This window comes from Scyliorhinus torazame, chromosome 1, assembly GCF_047496885.1.
Source record: "Scyliorhinus torazame isolate Kashiwa2021f chromosome 1, sScyTor2.1, whole genome shotgun sequence".
Classification (NCBI taxonomy): Eukaryota; Metazoa; Chordata; class Chondrichthyes; order Carcharhiniformes; family Scyliorhinidae; genus Scyliorhinus; species Scyliorhinus torazame.
The window spans coordinates 173,041,542-173,057,588 of record NC_092707.1 but is presented as its reverse complement, the minus strand read 5'-3'; the positions used below and the strand labels follow the sequence as shown (position 1 = coordinate 173,057,588).

Genomic DNA, 16,047 nt, shown 5'->3' with positions numbered 1-16,047 from the left:
CTGCCGCTAATTTGTCCTCCCCATTACTGCTGGCCTCACCAACCTCTCCTGGCTCCCAATTTCTCATTAATCAATTAATAATTTCTCATTAATAAATCAAGAAAGAAACTCTACGCTCAGAGTGGCAAAATGTGAAATTCTCTTCCACTGGGAATGGTTGAAGTGACTTACGTAGATATATTTAAGTGAAACTAGTTAAATAAATGAATTAGAGGAAAAACAATAGGACATGCTGACAAGGTTAGATGAAGTATAGAGGAGTTAGACGAAGAGGATGTTCATTTGAGGCATAATGACAGGCAGGGATACAAAGAACAAAGAAATGTACAGCACAGGAACAGGCCCTTCGGCCCTCCAAGCCCGTGCCGACCATGCTGCCCAACTAAACTACAATCTTCTACACTTCCTGGGTCCGTATCCCTCTATTCCTATCCTATTCATGTATTTGTCAGGGTTGCATAGCTTCTGTGCTGCAAAATTCCATGAAATGATTTCAACATTCTTGTTCTCATTTATAAATTCCTCAACAGCCTTATCCCACATTAAAATCTCTGGGATCCCAGTGCAAATCACCTATCATGTCCCACCCTTCTGAGGCATGCACTCTAGAAACTTTTCCCTCAATGTCTCCACCTTTCTACCACTCTCTTCTACAATTGCTAAGAATTGGTCCCAGCTCTGAAATATCTCAGGATGGTCACTGCGGTAAATGCATTCCCTAAATGCAAACTGTTAATATTACCATTGTACGGACTTCTGGTGGTGACCATAGAGTGAGTGGTCGTACATTTGGTGGCTCCCGCTCGTGGTGCACTTTTTGGACCTTTTCCCCGGCTAACGGTGGAGCGGAGTGATGGTAAAAGGTGAGGAGAGGTGGAAGAAGAAAGTATCCCACCGGTTTATGGATTCGTGGATCAGAAGTGGTTGAAAAAGGAGGGAACAACTGTCGAAAGCGGGTGTGGAGCCTGCGACACAGAGGAAGATGGCGGAGGGTCAGGATCCAAGCCTGCCGGCCCAGTTAGTGACCTTTCTCAACGAGACGTTTGCCCAGCGTAGGGAGTAGAACTTGGAGGACCTGGCCAGGGTGGTGGATCCTATAATGGCGGGGATCGACCGCATGGGAATAAGTTTGGAGGCACCAGAGCCAGGCGATTTGGAAGGTGGAGGTGGTGGTGGGGGAACTCGAGAGCAGCCCGCCTCGATGGCTGCGGAGATGGGGTTGATGAGAGATCAACAGAAGAGGCTGCAGGAAAAAGTGGAGGACCTGGAGAAAAGGTCGGCAGGCAGAATTTGAGGATTCTGGGCCTGCCGGAGGGCAATGAGGGAGCGGACGCCGGTGCATATCTGGCACGAATGTTCAAGAAGCCGCTGGGCGAAGGAGCTCTCGCTTGGCCCTTGGAGGTGGACCGGGCCCACAGGGTGCTTATGAGGAAGTCGCAGAGAAACGAGCAGCTAAGGGCAATGGTGGTGCGATTGCACCGGTCCCTGGATAAGGAACAGATTCTGAGGTGGGCCAGGAAGATGAGGCGCTGTACAAGGGAAGGCAGCAAGTTGCTTGTCTATCAGGACCCGGTGGTGGAGCTGGCCAAAAGGAGAGCAAGCATCAACAAGATGAAGTCGGGCCTCTTTAAAAAGGGGGGGGGGGGGGCGACGTTCAGAGTGTTGTACCCAGCACGTCTGTGGGTAACATACGAAGGCCAGGACCTCTACTTTGGATCGCCAGAGGAGGCAATGGAACTCTGGAGGGAGTGTTCATATTTTGTACTTTGGTTTACTTCTGGTTTGTATGAACCAATTTTGCACTATGTTTGGGGCTGTTGTTCTGTTCTGTTTTGGGTTTGTTTCGTTCTTGATGGGGGATGGTGGATTGCTTATTTTTTTTCTGTGTGTTTGTTGGGGATTGTAAAGTTTGCACTGGGAGGGTGGTCGAGCAGAGGGGAAGGGAATCAGTGGTGGTGGGGGGGGGGGTAGGATGCTAGGTGCCATGGGCGGGGGTTACCAGGCTAGCTGGGTGGGCTAGCTCACAGAAGCGCAGTGGGGGGTGAGCAGGTGGTGAGTGTGTTGATGGGGGTTGGGACTGTTATTTTGTTATGGGGTGGGGGGGCAGAAGTCTGCAGACAGGGGAGGGATTGGCGAAAGATGATCGGGAGAGGGTCGATGACGGTGGGCGCCTGAGGGCGGGCCTGTAGAGGTGCGGGATGCAGGCTGGGGGCTGGCCTAGGAAGGGCTATGGTTGATCGGCTGGGGAGTGGGGTGGGGGAGGCCCCAACCAGGCTGATCACATGGAATGTGAGGGTTGAATGGGCCAGTCAAGAGGGCCTGTGTGTTCGCACATCAGAAAGGCTTAAAGGCGGACGTGGCAATGATACAGGAGATACACCTGAGGGTTGTGGATCAGACTAGGCTGAGGAAGGGGTGGGTAGGGCAGATATTCCATTTGGGGCTAGATTCTAAAACAAGGGGAGTGGCGATTCTGATTAATAAGTGGGTGACATTTGAAGGGGGGCGAGGGGGTGCAGATATGTCATGGTGAGCGGGGAAGTTGGAGGGGAAGCTGGTGGTACTGGTGAACATTTATGCACCGAACTGGGACGGTGTAAAGTTTATGAGGGGGGTATTGGGGAAGATCCCTGATCTGGACTTGCATCGGCTGATTAGGGGGGTGTAATTTAATACGGTTATAGATCCAAGGCTGGATCGGTCGGGTTTGAGGACAGGGAGGGTGTCAGTGGTTGCAAAGGAACTAAAGGGGTTTATGGAACTGATGGGAGGGGTAGATCCTAGGAGGTTTTGGCGACAGAGATACAAAGGAGTTTTCTTTTTTTCCGCATGTATACAAAGTGTACTCCTGGTTGGACTTTTTTGTCATAGATAGGACCATGCTGGTGGGGTTGGTGGATGCCAAGCACTCGGTGATAGTAGTGTCGGATCATGCCCCACACTGGGTGGATTTCTTTTTATTTTATTCTTTTTTATAAATTTAGAGTACCCAATTATTTTTTTTTTCCAATTAAGAGGCAATTTAGCATGGCCAATCCATCTATCCAGCACATCGTTTGGGTTGTGGGGGGTGAAACCCACGCAGACACGGGGAGAATGTGCAAACTCCACACGGACAGTGACCCAGGGCTGGGATTCGAACCGGGTCCTCAGCGCCGCAGTCCCAGTGCTAACCACTGCGCCACCGTGCTGCTGCCACTGGGTGGATTTATGGGTGAGCAAAGAGGGGTGCCAGCACCCACACTGGAGATTAGATGTAGGATTATTAGCGGAGGTGGTGTGTGTGCGGGTGAGGGAGGCCATTCGGAGATCTGTGGAGATAAATTATATGGGGGAGGTTTTGACAGCTACGGTATGGGAAGCGTTGAAGGCAGTGGTGAGAGGGAAGTTTATCTCGATACGGGCACACAGGAAGAAATTAAAATGAAAATCGCTTATTGTTACAAGTAGGCTTCAAATGAAGTTACTATGAAAAGCCCCTAGTCGCCACATTCTGGCACCTGTTCAGAGAGGCTGGTATGGGAATTGAACTGTGCTGCTGGCCTGCCTTGGTCTGCTTTCAAAGCCAGCGATTTCAGAGATGGATAGACTGGTGAAGGAGATTCTCCAGTTGGACAGAAGGTGCTCGGATGACCCGGAGATGGGGTTGTTGAAAGAGCGGCAGAAGCTGCAGATGGTGTTTGAGTTCCTATCTACTGCGAAGGCGGTGGGGCAGTTGAGAAAGAAGAGAGGGGCCTGTATGAATATGGGGAGAAGGCTAGTAGGATGCCAGCACACCAGCTAAGGAAATGGGAGGCGGCTAGGGCCATAGAGAAAGTGAAGGATAGAGGAGGGAACACAATCTTGGACCCGGTTGGGGTGAACGGGGTGTTTAGGGAATTCTATAGCAGGCTGTATGAGTCAGAACCCCCAGCCGGGGTGGAGGGGATCAGGCGGTTTTTGGAGGGACTGGAGTTTCCGAGGGTGGAAGAGAAGCTGATGGAGGGCCGAGGGGCACCGATTGGGCTGCTTGAAGTGATGGAGGGGCTGGAGGCTTTGCAGTCAGGCAAGGCCGGATGGGTACCCGGTGGAGTTTTACAAAACGTTTTCAGGAGTGCTGGGGCCCTTGCTGGTAAGCGCGTTTAATGAGGCTAGGGAGCGAGGGGTGCTCCCCCCAATGGTGTCTCAGGCTTCGATCTCTCTTATCCTGAAGCAGGATAAGGACACGGAACAATGCGGGTCATACAGGCCAATCTCCCTTCCAAATTGCTGGCCAACATATTGGCCTTGAGAATAGAGGATTGCGTACCAGGAGTGATAGGGGAGGACCAGATGGGGTTTGTGAAAGGGAGGCAGCTAACGGCTAATATCATAAGGCTGCTACACGTGATTATGATGCCCTCCTAGGGAAGGGAGGTAGAGGTCGCCATAGATGCAGCGAAGGCCTTTGATCTTGTGGAGTGGGAGTACCTGTGGGAGGTCCTGGGGCAGTTTGGGTTTGGGCAGGGTTTTGTGGACTTGGTCTGGTTGCTGTACCAAGCACCAGTGGCGAGCGTGCGGACGAACCGAGTGAGCTTGGATTATTTTAGGCTGCACCGGAGGACGAGGCAGGGATGTCCACTCTCCCCACTGTTGTATGCCTTGGCTATAGAGCCACTGGCTGAGAGCGTCAAAGGACTGGCAGAGGATAGTACGGCGAGTGGGGGTGGGTGGGGGTGGGGGTGGGGGTGGGGGGAGAGCACAGGGTCTCGGTATATGCAGACGACCTACTTTTGTATATTTCTGACCCGCTGGGGGCAATTGGAGAGATTATGAGGATCCTACGGGAATTCGATGGGTTTTCAGGGTGCAAAATAAATATCGGCAAAAGCGAGGTTTTTGCGATTCAGGCGAGGGGACAGGAGAGGAAATTGGGGGCTATACCGTTCAATTTCAGGACCTACTATTGGGCGGCAAACTTGGCAATTATTAGGAAGTGGGTAGTGGGGGGAGCGGTTGGTGTGGGAGCGGGTGGAGGCGTCATCATGGAGGGGCACTGGTAAAGGCACCTCTGCCGTCCTCGCCGGCTCGGTACTCCACAAGGCCGATGGTAGAGCGGCTTTGAGGGTATGGGGACTATGGCGGAAGCCCTTGGAAGTGGAGGGAGTGCGGCATGGGCTCCAATTTGTGGCAATCACGATTTGTGCCGGGGGGAGAGGGCTATATGGGGGATTTTGGAGGTGGCAGCGAGCTAGGATCGAGCGGTTAGGGGACCTGTTCATTGACGGCAGCTTTCCGTGCTTGGAGGACTTGGGAGGAGGGGTTTGAGCTGCCAGGTGGGAATGGGTTCCGCTGCCTGCAGGTGAGGGATTTTGCACAGATACAGGACAAGGTAGCGTCGAAAACGGGAGTGGGGAAGAGGAAGGTCTTGGAAATTTATAAAGAGCTCATGGAATGGGAGGGAACCCCGATAGGGGAGGTAAGGCGAAAATGGGAGGAAGAGTTGGGCAAGGAGTTTGAGGCGGATTGTGGGAGCAAGCCTCGAATAGGGTTAATGTGTTCTCGTCGTGTACCAGGCTTAGCCTGATACAATTCAAGGTGGTCCACAGCGCGCATATGACTGTGGCCCGTATGAGCAGGTTCTTTGAAGGGGTGGAGGATAGGTGTGGGCGGTATGCGGGAGCGCCCGCAAATCATGTCCACATGTTTTTGGCATGCCCAATGCGGAGGGGATTCTGGCAATGATTTGCCGATGCTATGCCCACCATATTAAAGGTTTGAGTGAGTCTAGAGGTGGCGATTTTTGGTGTATCGGAAGACCCGGGAGTCCAGGGGGCGAGAAAGGCTGACGTTTTGGCCTTTGCCTCCCAGGTAACCCGGAGATGGATCTTATTGGCGTGGAGGGACTCGGAGTCCCTGAAATCAGGGGTATGGGTTAGTGACATGGCTGGGTTTCTCGACTTGAGAAGATCAAGTTCACCCGGAGAGGATCGACGTTAGGGTTCGCCTGGAGGTGGCAGAAGTTTATCAACTTCTAGTGGGAAAATTAAGCTGTCTGCAGATACAAAAGGGGGGTAAGGGAGGGAGGTGGGGCTTCATTGAGATGGGATTAGATAGTGGGGGAGGAGGACTGGGGAACTGTGTATGTAAGCCACGCTAGCTTGGTGTGGTTGTTGGTTGGATGGGTGTTTTTTACTTTGTTGTTTTTCCTCTTGAAAATTGTTGCTAAAAATTTATAAATGCCTCAATAAAATATTTAAAAAAAAATATTACCATTGTACTTCAGGAATTTCAAGCCGCTTTTATTTACTTTTGTAGACTTCAGGCTGTTCAAAGAGAAATGGCATATACTGACTGTTGATATGCTCACCCGTTGCATTTTAGGTGATTGCTCTTTAAATCTTTATATGTCATTTATGCTGTATAACGGGCAGCACGTGGCAGAGTGGTTAGCCCCACCGGGTTCGAATCCCAGCCCTGGGTCACTGTCCATGTGGAGTTTGCACATTCCCCCTTGTCTGCGTGGGTTTCACCCCCACAACCCAAAGATGTGCAGGTTCGGTGGATTGGCCACACTAAATTGCCCCTTAATTGGAAAAAAAGATAATTGTGTACTCTAAATTTCTATTTAAAAAAATTCATGCTGTATAACAAAAAAGGGAAATATCCACTTTTCAGCAATGAGCACATTATACTCCTAAACTTTATGCCCTAATATATACTTACAATGTATTCTGGCCTCTCAGCCTTGCATGGGAAGACTGAGTTGGACAATAAATGAAAGTCAGTAATTGTTGCCGCAAAATATGTTCATATATATTTGAGGTGAGGCCAGTACGGTGGCACAGTGGTTAGCACTGCTGCCTCACGGCGCCGAGGTCCCAGGTTCAATCCCGGCTTTGGGTCACTGTCCGTGGTGGAGTTTACACATTCTCCCCGTGTTTGCTTGGGTTTCGCCCCCACAATCCAAAGATGTGCAGGGTAGGTGGACTGACCATGCTAAAATTGCCCCTTAATTGAAAAAAATGAATTGGGTATGCTAAATTTATGAAAAAATATATCTATATATATATATATTTGTGGTTTGCGAAAGACAGAAGGCACTCTCTGCTATAATAAAAACAGAAAATGGTGGGAATACACAGCAAGTCCTTCAGCATCTTAAAAGACAACAGGCAGGTTGACATTTGGAGTATATAACCTTCCTCTGTGGAACAGGAAGAGGGGAGAAAAACAGTACCAAAATGTTATCCTTTTTTCAGGTGATGACATTTCTGCTGTGTATTTCCAGTACCTTCAGTTTCATTTAAATTTTTCGATATTTTCAGATTTCTCAGTATTATCTCAAGAGACTGTTTTCTATTTGCTCTTCTTTGTGAATGTTACCTTTGTTTTGTTAGGTTTCTTTGTAACATAAGCGGCTTCCTTGTGTTGCATTTGTCAAGGAAGGTCGAGATGTGTAAATAACTTCAACTCATTTATTTACACTATGTACACTTTTATAACTTGAGTTCGACACTACTGCTAATCCTATTGTAGCTACCTAAACTGACTAACCAGCTGCTGTCTTCCACGTGGTGGGTGTGATAATGAATCAACCCTGTGCCTCTCCTCACTGACTGTCTCCACTGGCCGAAAGGGGCTGATCATGTGTGTGGTGTCCTTTATGTATGGGTTGGTGTAATGCCCCCCTGTGGTCGTGTCACCTCCTTGTGTATCGTGAATGTCCATTGGTCGCTTCCCATCTAACTTATCTATTGGTTGAGTGTGTGTGTGTGTGATGTTTCTGGTGCTCCCTCTAGTGTCTGTCTAGCTTACATGTATTTACAGTGATGCACATCACAACCTTCATTTTACCAAGTGTGATATTGCATTGTTACTCCACATTGTATGGCAGTTGAATGTGCATTCTGGCATACTGATGGTGGAGAAAGATCTTACACCTGGATATTACATGGCATCAAGCATCATCAATTTGGTTCGGGGTATGCACACTTCTTAGGCATAAATCTAACTATTTTGTTATAATTTGCACAACTGGTTGTGAACGCACACTCTTTTTGTGTCCATGAACTGGTCTATCTCCATTACTTCTATATTGATTAATTGGATATTGGAGATCCACGGGTGGTCTGTAACTCAGAAATAAATGGCTGCGGTGAAGCCTGCAGCAAAGCTCACTTAACGAAACTGCATTTCGCGGATATAAGCAGAGTGAACCACTTTGATTTCACTGTATTAGTTCACTGTACTTACGTCTGGTGACTGGCTGGTCGCCGGGTGACATTGCACACTCGATATTTCCTCTTCATCTGCCCGCAGTGAGTCACCTCCACTTTCAAACCTGTGGAGGCCGGAACAGAAAGATCAAGACCAAGACCAAGAATAATGGAGGTCCCTTAATGGCTCAGATGGTTAGAGCACTGAGAAGTTGGCAATTAAGATCCAAGGTTGCATCCCCTGTTTTGGGCTGAACTAGTTGATTGATTTGGCTGCAGAAGGGGAGGAATGCCATCCAGCAACCTTCACCAGAAGTACATGCACAGTTGTCCATTGAGGACATGTCCTGACTTGTCAGTGAATCACCAATCAGTGGAAATCACCCACTGATTGTAATTGTCTAGATTCACAAAATACAAATGAGCATTTGGATTAGATGTCAGGAGGCAACCCTACAGTATAAATGGTCTCTCGTTTCCAGAATCCCGAAAACCCAGCTTTTGTTCCCCCTGATGCTTCTAGGGCAGCACGGTAGCACAAGCAACTAGCACTGTGGTTTCACAGCGCCAGGGTCCCAGGTTCAATTCCCGGCTGGGTCACTGTCTGTGCGGAGTCTGCACATTCTCCCAGTGTCTGCGTGGGTTTCCTCCGGGTGCTCCGGTTTCCTCCCACAGTCTAAAGACGTGCAGGTTAGGTGGATTGGCCATGCTAAATTGTCCTTAGTGTCCATAAAGGTTAGGAGGGGTTATTGGGTTACAGGGATAGGGTGGAAGTGAGGGCTTAAGTGGGTCGGTGCAGACTCGATGGGCCGAATGGCCTCCTTCTGCACTGTATGTTCTATGTTCTGAGCAAGAGTGCAGTTCACAACAAATCAACGCAATCCTGGGTCTGGACAATACATTTCAGAATTGCTGCACTATGTACCTTCTGGTATCAGGGAGTGTCTTAGCTTGGTCAACTAGTAAACACTATGTTAAGCTAACTAGTTTTTCCACTGTTGTCAAATCTGCCCACGGTATAAATGGACTTGACACTGCGCCAAGGTAGTTCCTCTCCATCACAGCTCCTGGGACCCAGGTTCGATTCCCGCTTGGGTCACTGTCTGTGCGGAGTCTGCACGTTCTCCCCATGTCTGCGTGCGTTTACTCCGGGTTCTCCGGTTTCCTCCCACAAGTCCCAAAAGATGTGCAGGTAGGTGAATTGGATATTCTGAATTCTCCCTCTGTGTACCTGAACAAGTGCTGGATACGGCGACTCGGGGCTTTTCACAGTAACTTCATTGCAGTGTTGCAATGTGTAAGCCTACTTGTGACAATAATGAAGATTATAATTCTTAATATAAAAAGGCAACAGTGTTTGTGTTTGCTTACGTCAGAGGAGTGGGTGGTGTGGGAAAACCTGATAAATCATTCAATAGCTTTACAGACAATATGCACAGCCTTTTGTTATTCAGCAATGATATTAAGAGGCTACCTGCTAACAGGAAAGCCGTTAACACAAAGGAATCTCCTTTTCAGTTTGAATATTTATGTTAGTGTTTGTGCTTGAATTCTGTTCATAGTGTATGAATGGTTTTGTGGTATGGGAGGAATGCGGTTGTACAGAAGCAGCAGATCTGTTGTGCTTTGTGCACTGAATAAAGACACAGACGCTGAAAGGCAACTTAAATCTCAGACTATTATTCTCCCATAACACATGCTCATTCGTAGTTTCACGACTGATTATTTCCTCCTCCTTCCCAGTTTCCTACAATGAACAAAAGAATCCGAAGACCAAGCAGAAGCAGCAATATTGAGGTGCAAAGCTATGCATAAATATGCCATGTTTAAACTTTTTTTTTTAAAAAGGCAAGTTTCATACAGCAGCACAACTTTTGAAAATAGTCCTCTTCTTGAAATTCCTAATTGTAAATGCAAAGTGCTACATTTTAATTGGACTTTCCATTATTACATTTTACATTGGTCTCCAACAACTTTTAGTGCAGATATAAATGGCCAAAACACAGGCAGCACGGTGGTGGAGTGGTTAGCACTGCTGCCTGTGGTGCTGAGGATCCGGGTTCGATCCCGGGTCATTGTCCGTGTGGAGATTACACATTTCCCCAATGTTTGCGTGGGTGTCAGCTCCACAACTCAAAGATGTGCAGGATAGGTGGATTGGCCACACTAAATTGGCACTTAATTGGAAAAAAATTGAGTACTCCAAATTTATAAAACAAGATGCCAAAACACAATTCAACGAACATTGTACTAAACATTTATTTTTTTAGATTTATGAACAGGGGATAGTTGATTTTCACTCCACAATCTCAAGTTCAGACGGATACAGCATCAGGGCCAGGCGCTTTCCGGTGGAGTTTTATGATAAGTTTTAGAATAAGCTGGTGTCGCTGTTAGTGGAGATGTTGGAGGGTGCAGTGGCTAAGGGGGCACTGCCATTTCATTGCTGCTTAAAAAGGAGCCAAAGAGAAAATGCTGGAAAATCTCAGCAGGTCTGGCAGCATCAGGAGGGAGAGAAAAGAGCCAACTTTTCGAGACCAGATGACCCTTTGTCAAAGATGGACGGGGGGTTCTGCAAACCATGTCCATATATTTTGAGCATGTCCGAGGCTGAGAGGTTTCTGGTGTCATGCCAGAAGTATTGAAGCTGAGGGTGGTGCCAAGTCCAGAGGTGGCGATCTTTGGGGAGTTGGAAGATCCGAGAGCCCGGCGGGTGAGAAAGGCCGATGTCCTGGCCTTTGCCTCCCTGGCGCCCCGGAGACAGGTGTTACTAGGCTGGAGGGACTCGGAACCCCCGAGAAAATTAAATTTGCCTTAAGGGGATCATTGCAGGGGTTTGCCCGGAGGTGGCAGCCGTTCATCGACTTAGGCTAATTAGGCTGTCCAGGGTGGGGGAGAGACTAAGGGCAGGAGAACCAGTGGAAGGGGGGCTGGGGAAGGTGATACTGTTTGTGTTAGCCATGTTGGCTGGGGTTTGTTACTGGGGGTGTTGGTTGTATTGTTTTGTTCTTGTTGAAACTTGATGTTTAAAACTGTTAAAATTATACATGCCTCAATAAAATATTTTCTAAGAAAAATTAAGAAAAATATTGATTCTATCAAAATTCCACATGGTGTGAGGATTTATAGAATTAGGTCATGAACGTAAATAAAATCCTAATCCATGGGTGAATATCACGTTTTAGTCTTTGTTCAACTGCTGATATTTCTGTCCCTGTTAGTTAATTGCTGTATGCAATGATGCAAAAGTAGAATGCATCAAGAATTGTCCTCATGAGTAGCTGAATTCAAAATACAACCGTTGTGAAGAATAAGGCCCCATGGGATATAAACAAAATCATTCTGATTGGATAAATTACAAAAATGAGTTATTTTGATTGTAAAATACTTTTGTAATTTGTATTTCAAAGGGGGAGGCTGTAAGCCTGAAGTCTGTAGCCACTAATTTTTGCAATTTGGTAATTTTGCATCTTATTTTTGCGTTGCTCTTGATTTTAAGCCTATAGTGAACATTTAAAGTTATTTTGTATTGAATCTTACTTTGTAGACGCTGATCTAAACCTAGCTGTGATTGTGCGTTAATTATACAATAATAATCAGTAATAACATCCCAAGACTTTTCCCTTTCAAAGCTAGACTACCAAAAGAAAAGTTATTTAAAAAAATGTTTCATTCAGAGATCCTTTTTCTTACAGTATTTAATGACCCTTTGACTACAAAGTTGGGAGAATGAATAGCCTTACACAGGGTGGTCAAATATGGTGTGGAATGAGTAGATGAAGTTTGATTGATGAACATATAACCTGAGTTTACAAAAGTCTGCAATGCCTGTAAGGAGAATTGATAAGGAATCATGTTTATCAAACCGGTTTTGATAATGTCCAAACAATGCCTCAAAAAAAGCTGGAAAGGAACCAGAAATTTGGCTTTAAGGGACACCGTTTCCAGGATTTTCTGCTGCAGCCGGAGTGGAAAAGTCAACCACTGGAGATTGCAGGAAGAAAGGCCAGGAACGGAATGACTGACTGTAGTGCCCAGCCTTTGTAAGGTTACTTGGAGACTTAGTGATTGGTTTATTGATTATAGTGATATATTATAGCGATGTATGAACTAAGGGGAATTTTACTAAATTAGGTTCCTATCGTGGAATAGATTAATTTGGGATTATCCATTTTGGGGAGCTGCTGTAAGCAGACCAAACTGAAGTTTTTAAAAAGTATATTTAGAGTACCCAATTTTTTTTTCCAATTAAGGGGCAATTTAGCATGGCCAATCCACCTACCCTGCACATCTTTGGGTTGTTGGGGTGAGACCCATGCAGACACAGGGAGCATGTGCAAACTACACTAGGACAGTGACCCGGGGCTGGGATCGAACCCGGGATTGCAGCGCCGTGAGACAGCAGTTCTAACCACTGCACCATCGTGTCACCTATACCAAACTGAAGTTAACATTTGTAAGGCAGCATATATATCTGTAAACCCATATGCATAATAAAAACAGTTGTCTTTCTTCCTTTGAATATATAAAGTTCTTTCTCCTTTCAATAAAGTTTGTTTTCTTACTTTTCTTTTATATTATCAATTATAATTGTTATATCGCTATTATTATTTTAATCATCATTATTCAATATTGTATAAAATTGTTTTTTTTTTGTTGTAAATTTGGAGTACCCAATTCATTTTTCCAAATAAGGGGCAATTTAGCGTGGCCAATCCACCTACCTGCACATTTTTGGGTTGTGGGGGCGAAACCCATGCAAACATGGGGAGAATGTGCAACTCCACACGGGCAGTGACCCAGAGCCGGGATCGAACCTGGGACCTCAGCGCCGTGAGGCAGCAGGGCTAACCACTGCGCCACCGTGAGCCTGATAAAATTGTTGTTTTAACTCATTACTTGGCATTGTCACCAGTTCCTGTTAAGCCCAGATGGGGGCTCCAAACCCAAGTGAGACTCCACAAGGGACTCTCACGCGTCCCCATTTCAGCAACAGACAAAGATGTCCATCAGTAGGGCTGATCTAAAACTCTGAATATTGTGCCAAAACTGTACAGGTCTTTGCGTAATCAAAGTTAAATCACAAAATGCATCATGAAAACGAAATTGGTCTTACAACTGCTGAACTAACGAGTCCAACAGTCTTGGCCTCATCTGTCCAGGGGCTGTGGGCTACCGGGAGTGGCAGCATTTAAAAAAATAATTCACTGGTTGCAAAGTACTGAAGATGTGATAAGATGGTAGAATGAATGCAAAATCACAGGTAAAACCACTAAAAAAGAGCAGGTAGTTATTCAGCATTTGCTCCTTGTCAACACTTTCATACATATGTGGTCATTCACTGCGGTTTGTGTGCCTTGCTGCGTGCAAACAACTACTCTGCTCACGTACAAAATTGTGATTGAACTCAAACCACCATATCATAGAAAATAATGATGTAACCTACCTTTAATTTCTTTTGTAAAACGCACTCTTTGTGAGTCAGTCAGAGGTTTTGGTTGTTCATCAATGTTCCGGATGTCAAGGACTTCACACATAAACTCAATCACTGGCTGAGCTTTGTAGAAAGCTGTTGCTGACACTAAAATAGGCAAAACAAATGGACTGCGGTCAATAACTACTAAGATTTGTTTATATTGCCGAGTTGTATTTAACTTGATGATAAACAGTCAAAGTATTCCAGTTGATGACAAATTATTTATTGAGTAACAAAATAATATACTTGTGAGTTCTTTCACTTTAATACTTTGATTAGTAATATAATTAACTAAGATTAGATTAAACTAACAATTATGATAATACACTACACTTTGATCTGTCACGTCTTCACTCCAGCTGCACTACACACACTAACCTACAGAAAGAGCGGGAAACTCCTTATATAGTTCCTGTTAGTGTTACCATCTGGTGATTATCTGTCTATACTGACTGTACATTAACTAATCATGTAATAACATATACAGAGATCACTGCAAGACTGACTCTAAAGTTGGTCCAGTCTAACATGCAAGAGTGAAATCAACTGTTCAGAATGACTGGTGAAAACTATTAACATAGATGAAAAAGATGAGAAAAAAAACTATAAAAGAAACATTACAGCAATCTTTTATTAAATAAATTTAGAGTACCCAATTTTCCCCCCCAATTAAGTGGAAATTTAGCATGGCCAATCCACCTACCCTGCATCTTTGGGTTGTGGGGGTGAGGCCCACACAGACACGGGAAGAATGTGCAAACTCCAAAGCACAGTGACCCGGGGCCAGGATTGAGCCTGGGTCCTCAGCGCCAAGAGGCAGCAGTGCTAACCACTACGCCACTGTGCCGCCCTTTACAGCAACCTTAAGCAATTTTTACAACTTGCACCAAGACAGCAGCATCAACACAGTGAATCTTCCCAAAACGTGCTAGATAAATCCAAGTTGTCGCTGTTATGCTATCAACTCCTTATGTGACGTTCAATGCAGTTAGGCACACTGTCAAAATTAATACAACCAGTTGCTGTCCATGTGATAACAGCAGAGACCCAGTTTTTTCTGCTTGTACTTACAATTTTACTATCAACGTTCAATCATTCTGAGCTAATTTAGCAAGTCAGAATGTGTATATCAGAACATAAAACTGCATCATGACTCAAACACACAATGCATTAAGTCAGTATCTGCATAATTTTATTAGAGTTTTGTTAATTGAAAGACTAGTGGGCATTCAGGAGCATTCATTCTCCTGTTGGGAGAATTGGGAGGAGGAAAATAGAGCACATAAGACCAAGACCAGAGTTTTATGCTCCTCACATCTGCTCTACCCTGGCACATTTTGAGGCAAGTGGAGTGTGAAATTGGATGTTGGGATTCCCCCTCACCGGGATCCCGCCCCAACTTGGAAGCAATTTTAAGGTGGGCTGGGCAGGGCCCTGGGAGAAGCCCACCTTTCCCCCAATTAAGGCACTTGTGGCCACTTAAGGGTCTTTTTTATTTGGGGGGGGGGGGGGGGGAAGAGAGAAGAGACAGAAAAATTGTCTTGAGCGGGGAGGGGGATCTCCACAGAAGCCCCCCTTCTTACTAGGGGCACCCTTGCCCTTAAGGGCCAGAGGCACCTGGACCTCCCTCACCCTCCAGCCTATCCCAAGTGCCCCCTAGCAACCCCCAGATGTCAAGCGTCCCATATCCTCCCCTCTTGGAGACACCAGTACCTACTCACTCAGACTCCCTGCACTTAGTTCCAGGCACAGCGCTGCATTACCTCTTCTGAGCACTACAGAGCTGTGCCTGGAAGGGCTGGAAAGCTGCCGGTCAATCAGATTAGCTGGCCGCTCTCCAGATCCTCCAGGGTGCCACTGTAGCATAGTGCTTAGCACTGTTGCTTCACAACTCCAGGGTCCCAGGTTCAATTCCCGGCTTGGGTCACTGTCTGTGTGGAGTCTGCACATTCTCCCTGTGTCTGCGTGGGTTTCCTCCGGGTGCTCCGGTTCCCTCCCACAGTCCAAAGATGTGCAGGTTAAGTGGATTGGCCATGCTAAATTGCCCTTAGTGTCCAAAAAGATTAGGTGGGGTTACTGGGTTAGGGTGGAGGTGTGGGCTTAAGTAGGGTGCTCTTTACAAGGGCCGGTGCAGACTCGATGGGCCGAATGGCCTCCTTCTGCACTGTAAATTCTGCGAGGGCGGGACATGTGCCCAAGTGAGAATAGAAGTCCTTACTTCTTTCATCAATGCTCTTAGATGAGCGAGGATGTGTTTCCTACTGACCCCCTGAATGGTGTGGACTCGATGGGCTGAATGGCCTTCTTCTGCACTGTAAATTCTGTGATTCTGTGTGTCCCAAGCCCATGACGCCAACTCTTGTTGGATGTTTTCCTGAAGGTTTCACCACACAG

At 46.5% G+C, this 16,047-nt stretch overlaps 1 protein-coding gene across 2 annotated transcripts in view; it reads right to left on the bottom strand.

The window, feature by feature from the left end:
* The window catches only part of LOC140416829 (protein argonaute-1), a 227,517-nt gene that overhangs the window by 131,205 nt on the left and 80,265 nt on the right, over window positions 1-16,047 (bottom strand). For both annotated transcript variants that reach the window (XM_072501154.1, XM_072501155.1), the window contains exons 6-7: window positions 13,624-13,758; window positions 8,215-8,302 (exon numbers count right to left, since the gene is read on the bottom strand). In XM_072501154.1, coding sequence (XP_072357255.1) covers window positions 8,215-8,302; window positions 13,624-13,758 — 223 coding nt within the window. The remainder of the gene's footprint in view (window positions 1-8,214; window positions 8,303-13,623; window positions 13,759-16,047) is intronic.